Source organism: Dromaius novaehollandiae, chromosome 3 (assembly GCF_036370855.1).
Source record: "Dromaius novaehollandiae isolate bDroNov1 chromosome 3, bDroNov1.hap1, whole genome shotgun sequence".
NCBI lineage: Eukaryota > Metazoa > Chordata > Aves > Casuariiformes > Dromaiidae > Dromaius > Dromaius novaehollandiae.
The window spans coordinates 108,679,194-108,689,890 of NC_088100.1; the positions used below are offsets into that span (position 1 = coordinate 108,679,194).

Consider the following 10,697-nt stretch of genomic DNA (forward strand, 5'->3'; position numbering starts at 1 on the left):
ATTTTTGCTAATATCTCCTTATTTGGGTTTCACCTTTCCCTTCTTTGGCATCAAAGAAGATAGTTTTTGGCTTATTTTGCATGGAGAGTTGTTGCCATTCGTTACCAATGACAGCTAAATCCTTTTTAGAGTCTGTTTCCAATGTACTATCCCATACGTTGTACATTGACATTCTACAATCCTGTATCTGTGACTTTCCATACATAAGTAAGTCTTTTGGGCTTGCTCATTTTATGAATCAATTCAGATTGTACTATGTTAAATAGTTTGTTCTCATGTAGTGTTTATTTACTGCTGCAGTCTATGGAGTTTTGTTGAATGTGGAAAAGTTAAATCAGCTGGATTTTTGTATTTTCTTTTAATGCAATTAATAAAGTTAAGTAGCACTAGGTGATGACCATGACTATGCTGACATAGCACTAAATTCATTTGAAATGGGTCAGGCTGATTTTGTCAAGTGAAACTTTCCTAAATCTAAATAATATCATACAGAATTTTCTTGTTTATGCTTCAGAAAATAGCATTCTTCTGAAAGGGTCTGACAGACAATCCATGATCATAGTCTTCTTGTGGCAATAGCATTTAATTAAAGCACACACTTACCCATGGCTGACGTACTTGCCTAGCTCTTTCTTGGTCATCTGGTTATATGCCTCAGTCCATAATTATCAAAGATTTTGTAAGCATGATATCTGGTCTCTTCCACCACTTAAGCAAATGATATGGTAACATGGATTTGTAATTGCATCTCTCAAATGACTACATTGTCTAATCTGTTCCCACTATAAACCATAGAAGGAAAGTGCTATCTGTGTACTATTGTGGGTTGTGTTTTTCTTGCCTGTACATGTGTGTTCCCAGCCTAAGCTATATCAGAACTCAGAATCAGAACTACATCCTAATCTTTGAACTACACTGTTTTTTATCATTCCTGCAATAATCTTGAAAAGATAGTTGGGATATGTAGTGCGACTACAGCTGTTCTCCATTTCAGCAGCATCCACAGCATTTTAAGAAATGCTGGAAATAGCTAAGATCAAACACCCAGGAGAAAAAAAAAGGACTGTTTTATCAGTGTTCAGGTCTCAGCTCTTTGGATAACAGACTTTTTTTCAGACGGAATAATATGCATGCTGCAAACTAATTAGTAACTTCTCATGGGACAGATGTACTGTGACAACCCCCCGAATTCAACACAGCAGGCTTTGCAGAAAATAAACACTGAAATGCTTTTATTTGACTGCAGACTTCCCAGGCACAATCTGTACGCATTCCTGTAACTTCATTCCATCTCATACATATCCTGAGCGGATCCATTTTCTGCTCGCAGAACGAGTGGTTCATTGGTTGTTTTCAAGACAGCTGTTAGCCGATGCCAGAAAACTTTTTGTTTGTGCTGTTCAGGGCTCCACTTTAAGTAGGTTTTTCTTTTCAATAGTTTCCTGAGTTTGCTGAACTTCTGTGGCACACTGTTGAATGGGAGGTCTTCCAGCACAATCATAATGAGGGAATCTTGATTTTCATTCAGGACCCGGTGTTCAGCAAAATACAGCTCATACTGACACCAGCAACTGTTTACAAAGCTGGGAGAGAGAACAAAAAGGACTTTATGGCTGTTTTCTATACAGTAAAAAATGTTGCCAAGCACAGGATGCCCTGGTTTGAAGTCTCTCTCATGGTAACATATCTTGAACTCCTTAGCTTCTAGTTTTTCCAACAGATTCTCTTTTGTCCAATTTGCGTCATGTTCACTGTATGAAATGAAGGCATCATATGGCTTGTTTTCTGGCCTCTTCTCATACTGTTTCCTTTTTGCCATACACCAGTACCAGCCCATTCTTACGTACCACAGTCCGTCAAAATGCCAACATAAGCCTGTCAACGCTAAAACGATCAGGATGGCAACACAAGCTGTAATAGCCATTTGAACGCCCAGGGAACAATACAAAAGCGTTAGGTTGCTGTTCTCAACCAGTGAGCCCCTTCTATCCGGTGGAAAGCTACATCTAAGATTTTCTCTTCCATTTATCTGCAAGTATGTGTTATGCATATATATATTCACAAACCAGTACAAATCACAGTTACAAAAAAAATGTTTACCTTGAACAGTCAAAACACTCAAGCTTGTTAACCGGCCAAAAGTGTCCTCCACTATAGTAGTAATGGCATTGTTGCTAATGTCTAATTCAATCAGAGAAGCTGGGAGAGATCCATTTTGTAGAAAGGAGATCTTATTCCCCGATAAATTAAGATATTTCAGTGTTGGAAGAGATTTCCCAAAGTGATCAGGGAGTTCTGCAATTAAATTGTGGCTACTATCTAGATTAGTGATTGCAGAAAGTTGCCTAGTGGGTTCCAGTTTGGTTATTAGATTTCCAGAAACATTAAGATATTCAAGTTTCTTTAGGGTTTCAGTTAATGACAAAACCTGCAATTTATTTTTACTAATATCACATTTTGATAAAGTTAGTGGGAAATATTCAAGAGGCATATCTGTAATTTTATTATTTTGAATATTAAATATTGTTAAGTTAGAAAGGGATTTAAAACTAGGTGGTATTACTTTAATATCGCTGTTACTTATGTCCAGATGCTGCAGGGAGGTAGGCAGGTGAGGAAACATGGAAACAGGATTACTGCTGAGATCCAGAAGTAGTAATTCTTTCATTGTACCAGCAAACCATTCTGGAAGTTCTACAATAGAGCAGTTTGACATTTTTAACTGTTTTACTTTTTCTGGAAGGCTTTCAATGGGTGTTCCAGCGTCATTTCTAACTAATGAAATTGCATTAATTCGTACAGTTCCAGGTGCAAGTTTTTGATTTGCATTGGTGTTTTCTGGACTTGCAGTATATATGAAATGATTTCCTTGAACATACATATTTTCCAAGTTAAATAATTTTTTGGCAAAATTTTGGGGAATTTGACTTATGTTTGTGAAGGACAAATCAATTACCTTAATGGTTGAAGGGAGGCATATTGTATCCAAATAGTTCATGGGATTGTTGCTAATATTTAAAAAGAAAAGACTGTGGAAAGGAAAGTGACAAATTGCTTCAACGTCTATGTTGTTAATTGTTATTTTGTTATAACTAGCATCAATAGACTGTATATTTTTCATCGGTAGAAACAAGATGAACAGTGATAAAAGATCCATTTCCAGGTTGCTGTGGCTAATGTTAAGCACTAAAACACTCTCCAGCTGAGCTTGGCAAAGATCAGCATCCAATTTTTCCGTCAATTCTTCTTCAGAGAGTTTCCTCTTTGACAGATCAAGTATTCCATTTATTGGTGTTGCACACAAATTGGGCTTTAACCCAGCTGTTGGAGAGACTGTTACATTTTTCTCTGCTCTTTGAGGATCTCGTTTACTTCGTCTGAAACTTGGATTAACGTTTAGTTGCTCGGATGGACCTTCAGAATGTTGCAGCTCTTTGGCTGACACAGAAGACTCCAGAACAGCCTCTGGTGATGTTTCAAAGTATTTGTAAAGCTGTAAAACCCCCGGGGCTTCTACAGTTGGTAGCAGTTTTAGATGAGATGCAAGACCAGATGCATCAAGTTTCTTATCATTAAATGACAAATTCACAGAAACAAGGCTGAGTAAATTCTCAAACACACCAGGTTCGATGTGCTGTATCTGATTGTAGGCAAGGTCTAAAACTTCCAGTGCATGAAAACCTTCAAAGTCTCTTTTCGTTATTTTTTCAATCATGTTATGTGAGAAATTGAGAACTCTTGCCATTTTTGGAGCTTGTGCTTCTGATACAGAAGAGAGGTTTAAATAAGAGTAGTTATAAAACTGGGAGACATACACTCTAGATGTTCTCCAAGTCAGGAATCCATTTGCTCTACTGAATAAAAAAGAAATGAGGTAGAAATGAAGTTTTCCAATAAGGATCCTCATCCTGGAGAGGAGAAAGGTAAAATCCATCAGTATAATATGCTCTACACGATATCAATAAGCACCCTCCAAATAATTCAAGAAAACACCTTAGTTTACTTGCAAGTGCAGAAATCATTTCATTAGCTGTATCTATGAATCCCTGGTTATCTATATGCTGTCTTGCTTCATTACTGTTTTTCAAGAAGCAATACTGAAAGAAACCATCAGAGAATGATTTGAAGGAGTGTGCTATACATGTCAGATTCTTCTAAAGGAAATCTGAAGATTTTTCCCTTCCCTCCTGCACTCCCCCGCCCAAGGTGGGTAGTAAACCGCCTTTGTCAGAGCATCTTTCCATTGCATAATCCAAAATATGCTCTCCTGACTGCTGCTTACAACATTGGTTTTGCTTCTCTTGCTCTGCCACGCAGCAGCTGACCACGTCTACCAGCCAGAAACCTATGCAGCCACCTAACTAGTGCATTCAAAAGTAATGCGGCAGGGCCCTCCACCTAACTGCTAAGAGATATTAAAAGAAGGTTGTGACCTTGCAGCATTTGGTACTTTGTATTCTGGTATTTGGTAGTTTGTACTCTGCCAAGAATTTACTAGTAGTCATTTATTTAGCTGTAGGTGTAAGGAAAACAGTAAGTTCACTTTTTAGTAGAACTTCAAAGATATATATAGATATATGGTACTCTGCACTGGAAGAGGCCACTGCTGTGTATTTAATCATCTTTGACATCCCACTACCCGGTCACTTTGCTCCTGAACTCCTCTCCCAACCCTGACTCCGTCCCCCGAGACCTCCTGGCTCACGGGCTCCCCCACCCTGCGCCCGTCACCGGCCGGCGCGGACGCCGCCCGCCCGCCGAGGAACAGCCTGCTGCCGCCGCGGTCCCCCCGCTGCCCGCCTCGGCCTGGCACCCGCGCCGCGCTGCCGACAAGCGGCAGGGAGCCCGCGGGGCAGCGCCGGAGGCCCCAAGCGCCCCTCGGGGACGCCTTGAAAAGCGCGGCGCTGCCCGGGCAGGGAGGCGCTGACGGGCCGGCGGCTGCTCCGAGCAGCATCCGCGCTCCCCGCGCTCCCCCGCCTGCAGCGTCGCCACCGGCCGTTAACGGCGCCTCCCGGCCCGCGGCGAGCGCGGCGCCACAGGCGCCTCGCGGGCAGCCGCCCCCGGTACCTGCCGCACAGAGCCGCTCCGCAGCACCCCGCCGGCGCAGCCGGCCCGGCCCGGCCCCGCCGCGCCTTTTTGTGGGGCCGCGGCTGCGCCGTGGGCGGGCCGGGAGGCGGCATCGCGGTACCGGTCGCCCTCTCCCTGCGGGGGCCGCTGTTGTGCCCCGGGGCGGGGAGCGGTGCGGCCTCGGGGCTGAGGGAGGCCGCGGAGCCGGCGGGGGCGAAAGCCAGCGAGGAGGGGGCCCGGCCCCGCCTCCCGCCGCCCTGGCCGTGGCCCAGGCCCTGACCCTTTCCTCGGCTGCGGGTTGGATTCAGCCGTTGCTGGAGCAATTTCCCCGCCCCTGCGGAGAGAGGCGGCAGTCAGCCCCGACCCTTTGAAACCTCCGTGCAGCCACAGTGCTTCTCCCCGCCGGGGCTGGCATCTCCCATGGCGCTGTTTGGGGCCAGGCGCTGGGAAATTTGTGGAGGCTGTGTGGCCTGTGGCAAGCTTGTCTTGTTGAGCTTGCGAGTCTCTTTCTCTTCCATGTGCATTTTTTCCCCCCTCTTTTGCCCCAAGATGTGAAATTCTCACAGCGGTAGGAACCACTGCTCAACTGGATGCTGAGGAGGTTCCTTCTTTCAGCGCCCAGAACCACTGCGCACGGCCCTGGAAAGTGCAGTCCTCTCGAGGTGTCCTCTTGCCGCTGGGCTGTGTGTGCTGTGAGGTGGCACAGTTGTGTCAAAGGGGGTAACGAGCTGGTGGGCAGGGGGAAGCCTCCATGACGGATAATCCTCCCCGTTACCGCTGGTTTCAGCTTTATTGTCTCGGCTATAGGCTTTGAGTCTCCAAATTCCTATGTACCATTGATAGCAACAAATACTGGCCTAAGACGTGTATAATTCTAAAATAATATTTGCTGTCTGCTCTTCATGGCTCCAAGGGGACATGATTTCAAAGCTTACTCTGTAACTTTGCTGAGTAGGAACGTGCTACTGTAAAAAATGAAAGCTGAGATTCTTACGAAACTACAACAACTCCCAGAATTGATGCCTTAGGGGAGAAAAACAAGTGTCGTGACTTGTGATCGAAAACATGACAGCCGGTCATGCTGCTGATGGACGATTGAAAACTTAACACAGCTGCTGCCATGTAAACTGCTTGTGTCTCGTTAAAATCAGTATTAGCATATGAGTATTGTAGGGAAGGCCTGTAAAGCACCAAGCCTGACCATGGAGCTGTGAAACTACTTTTCTCCTGTCACGTGATTTGCTCTGTATGTATATGCAAAGGTCTTTGCATTGGGCTCTCTTATGTGTGTGAATACAAGGTCTTGCACTCTGAAAGTGCTTCTGCAAAGTGAATAATTGTAAATTTAGTGCACTTTAGCTAGGAAAAAATAATAGTAGATTTTCTTAGTGTTTGTACTGTTGCTTTGAAAGATGCATTCTTGTTCTGCAACTAGTTCCACTCAGGATGTTGACAGATGGGAAATATGACAGTGCGAGATGTCATCAATTCTGCTTTTTCTTTTATCAGTTCTTCCTTCTTTTTCAACTTCCACTGACTGGAGACTCTTAAAGAAGCCCACAGGATATCCTGTCCAGTCCTGAGAGGCTGGAAAACCCCGAGGTTGTTTTTGCTCCCCTTGTAGTCATCCTGGCCATTTTCCTGCCCAGTCAAGTTCTGTGACTTCCCCTGAAGCCCTCCCTCCTTTAGACAAATCCTAACTTGCTTTAATAGAAGAGAAAGGAAATTGAAAACATTTTGGACATGTCAGGTTACATTCTTCCTCCCTTTTAACTTCAGGTGACCTTACATAGCTACTCTCTTCTCCTTGATGAGTCATTCGTCCTACATCTAAACCCAGCTGAGCTCTTCTCGAAACTCAGGCTGTAGTTCCCCCCTTGAGAAAATGGGCCAACTATATTCTAGTACATGGGCTATCCAAACCACTTTTTTTTTTTTTTGGCTTTCTGAGAAGATAAATTACATTTTGAAGTAGTAAAGTTAAAAATAATATTTTTCGGTACAAGGATATTTTTTCCAACAACACACTGTGCTGGCATTATTCATTTCATCAGGCATGCATCTTGTATATTCCTTCCTTCTCCTTATGTTGAAGGTTTGTGGAGGAACAGGAGCATACGAGAGAAGACTCTGTAAGTGGGTGAGAAAAGTACAAACAATATGGCTGAGACCATAACAAAGGCAGAATCATGGTTCCCTGCAAAGAGAGGTAATTCCTGAAACAGCTCTTCCATTTGTTCGCTCTCTGCAAGGGACCTTGTGCCTAAAATGCAATTTAAGGGAGAAGAGGCTGAGGAAGACAGAGGAATGCACAGCCCTGATGGCTTGAAAGATGTAAAATGTCTGTTCTGTCCCCTATTCTGGGCTACGGGATGAGATCAGAGATCCATGGAATGGCTTTGGCCCTTCCCAGTAGACATATTAGCCTCTGTAGAAAAGCATGTTTTGGGACAGTTAATAGCCTGACATTTGCCAGCGGTGGTATGTTGCTTCCAAAAGGACAGTAGTCCCTTAGCACGTTACTGGCTTTACATCTGACAAGAAAGAAAAACAATACCCCTCTCCAACGCCACCTGAGAATCTGAGCCATATATTGCAAAGATTTCCTTTCCATCTTGGCAGCTGAATTCTTCAGCCTGTTTTGGAGATATGCTTAATCAAGTTTATTCTTTTGTAAAATGTGAGGAAAGATAAAAACAAAAGGAAAAGGAAGGGAAAAAGTTTTTGCTTTTTTTTTTTTTTTTTTTTTTTAAGTAGGATGCAAGAAAATGTTTTTGAGTGTGGGCAGACTGATGGCAGACTAGCTGAAACTGTACAAGACCTTCTCAAATCCGGAGGCAATGAGTACTAGCCTTCATGAATTCAGACTTCAGAAGGAGTTTCTTTTACCAAAGTGGGCTTAGATCTGCATGCTGGATGAAAACTGTAAGTCATATCTGTATAGCTGTACAAATAGGATGCTTATGATCTGGAAATCTGCTCTGTTGCTTCTGTGCTGGGAGAGAGACTAATACCCTGCAGTTCTTTACCACTTGAGAAAATCTTTCCAAGAGTCATCATCTTATTTTGCACCTTCAGTTAAACAAAACTTTCCAGGGACTGTCTTTCCTTGCATCATGAACCACTGACTCGTCAGCCATGTGGATGCCTTACGTAAGTATTCTCTCTAGGTTTTGATCCAATCTTGCAACTAATTATTAATTTGTGAGTTTTAATAGCAAATAAAAATCAGCTCTAGAATTAATCCCCATTGTCTGAAGTTTAACTGCTGCTATATTATTAGAGCAGTGTCTTTGGTTATGTAAGTGAAGACATAGCAATACTCATATGGTTCTTTTATCTTCTATAGAAAATTCCAACTTCATTTCCTGATATTCAGTTAACAGGTCTTGTCAAGAAATGAGCGGTGCTATTGCTACATTATTTGGTATTGTGTAAGAGTCCATCAGTTACTGACTCAGCAGTGAGTTTTAAACATGCCCATACTGATAAGTTGGGAGGGTTTTGTTGCTTGCTTGTGTGCTGGTGTTCCTTCTTTCTGTGTGGATGAATCCCATGCTCTGGGACCTAAAAGAGTTCATTCTTTTTAGCTTTGATTAATTGCAGATTGTATCAGTACTGTTGTTGCAAATTTGATGTCTGCCATTCACATTCTTTCCACAAATACCTTTCCAGCTGAGATACAAACCTCATGCATAAATCTAAGCAGATAGGCACAGAAATCTGCACAGCTCTAATTCTGCTTTGTACTTTCTGCACGCCAATGGAAACCTATATTCCCCATTTTTGGTACTGATATGTTCCCACACCCCTGGAGAAGGAGTGTCTGGGAGAGGATCGAAGAAGCAAGATACTCTCATTAGCACATTTCTTTTAGACTCAAATGTGTTAGGATGTAAACTTATGTGAGAATTAATTACTTCAAGCAGAATCAACTCATGTTCTATCCTGCCCCAGGAGGTTTGGGGCTTTTTGCTTTGTGCCTTATATGCTCATTCATTCTTCTCTCCTAGATTAGCTGTTAGTAGGGAAGAGATGGAAGAATGTAGAAAAACATGTTCTTTATCTTTGTAGATGTATGTCTCCCTCTGTCCTCACTGTACTGTTAACATTTTCTGCTGGTCTGTCCCTAACCTAGTGTTGCACCACCTTTCAGTAAAGACTGGTGAAAAATTCTCATGACCTGAAAAAATATCTTTAGGTTTTCTTCAGTTTCTATGAATATAGCCTAAGTGAGGCAGAGAAGCAATGCTACAGCAGTGCTTGGAGTAGACACAACAAGCAAAGCTCCTTCTTGTGTAAGAAGAAGTAGAGGCCAAGGAATCTGAAGAACTGGGTACAAATTTCATGAGTTCGGTGACTGCTGTTTGCTCCTGGAACAGCAGAAGTCTTTCTTTGGCTTTAGTAGCATGTGGAGGTGCTGTGGGTGCTTAGTCAGAGAGGTTGCACTTCTCTATGATGCTGGGGAGTTCCCTCTTGTGTGGGGGCAGGGGAATTCTTTTAATATCTGCAAAATAGCTATTTTTATCTTTTCCTCTGATCTAATTATATCACAGCTAAGGTATGTGCAGGAAGGATTTTGCATGTCATGGCCTCTTTTTCCTTTAATGTGACCTAGACAATAGATGCTGAGGAAGTCTGACACCATCCCCACCAGTGCTGTGTTCTGCAATGGGGCGCAGTCCCTTTGGCATGACACACGCTTTCAAATCAAACCTGAAGCTCGAGCACTCGGAGCTTGAGAGCTCAGCCCAGTGGTAAGGCTCTCTCTGCAGACAGTCCATGAACTCTGGACAGATGTTGTTTTCTGGAGCCAGTTATTTGCAATGGGAGGATGTACTGCCTCCAGCAGATTCTCACACATTGCTTTTTCACTAGTCCTCGTCCTGCTCGCTCCTGTCTAAGATGGCTGGGGTGAGCATGGTATGCACAGAGGAAGAAGGCAGAAGAAATTGAATAAGAGTATCACATTGGTGAAAGTGGAAACTGGAGAGCAAAAGTCATCATGTTAATAGAGTTCAGCTTCTGGCCTGCTCAACTTTGTTCCTACTCTGATCCAGGATTTCTTAAAAGCAGCTAAATAGGTATGAGGCAGGCTCAATTCAAAATAAAACTGTTGTGAGGAATTGCACAGTTTCTACATTTCCACCTACTGCTAGGCCCTTAATGAGAAGATTCACCCAGCTGATTGTAAAGAGAGATTAGAAGAAACTAAGGCTATCCATCTTTTCTTACTATATGCTGACTTTGGATGTATCTTCAGTGCTGTGTGCATGACGTGTGGCAGTCCAGAACTAGGACTAAGGCAGCTAATGGTAACAATATAGCTGTAGGAGCTGGCGCTGAAATGCTAATCTGAAATGGGATAGTGAGGTGGTGAGGCCTTTCTAGAGTCTGTGTTGCTATAGCTGAGCCTGTCAGTACCCAAAGTAGATAGTTTAAAGATAGTCTCGTAGCTACTCAAGCTGCAGTTATACCTTTGGCAGCCATGCAGGTGGAGCTTGAGTGAAGCTACTGCTTAAGCCTATAGAGCTCTCCCATCTAAGCTTTCTAACTTTCTAAGGGACTCTGGTCTTGATGAAATTTTACTGCTTGATGTATAACTTTTACAGACTGATAGTGCAACAAGT

The 10,697-nt window shown here is 43.1% G+C and overlaps 1 protein-coding gene across 1 annotated transcript; it reads right to left on the reverse strand.

Annotated features, from left to right (window-relative positions):
- Window positions 1-1,210: 1,210 nt before the first annotated feature.
- Window positions 1,211-5,109, reverse strand: LOC112987745 (toll-like receptor 2). The gene is made up of 2 exons (XM_026107776.2): window positions 5,068-5,109; window positions 1,211-3,908 (listed from the first exon to the last, which is right to left on the reverse strand). Exon 2 carries the CDS (start codon window positions 3,905-3,907, stop codon window positions 1,283-1,285), a length of 2,625 nt encoding a protein of 874 aa, XP_025963561.2. The 5' UTR covers window position 3,908; window positions 5,068-5,109; the 3' UTR covers window positions 1,211-1,282.
- Window positions 5,110-10,697: the final 5,588 nt, after the last annotated feature.

What these genes read in the sequence shown, in the direction of transcription:
- LOC112987745 (XM_026107776.2), bottom strand. Translation starts at nt 3,907, where the DNA reads ATGAGGATCCTTATTGGAAAACTTCATTTCTACCTCATTTCTTTTTTA.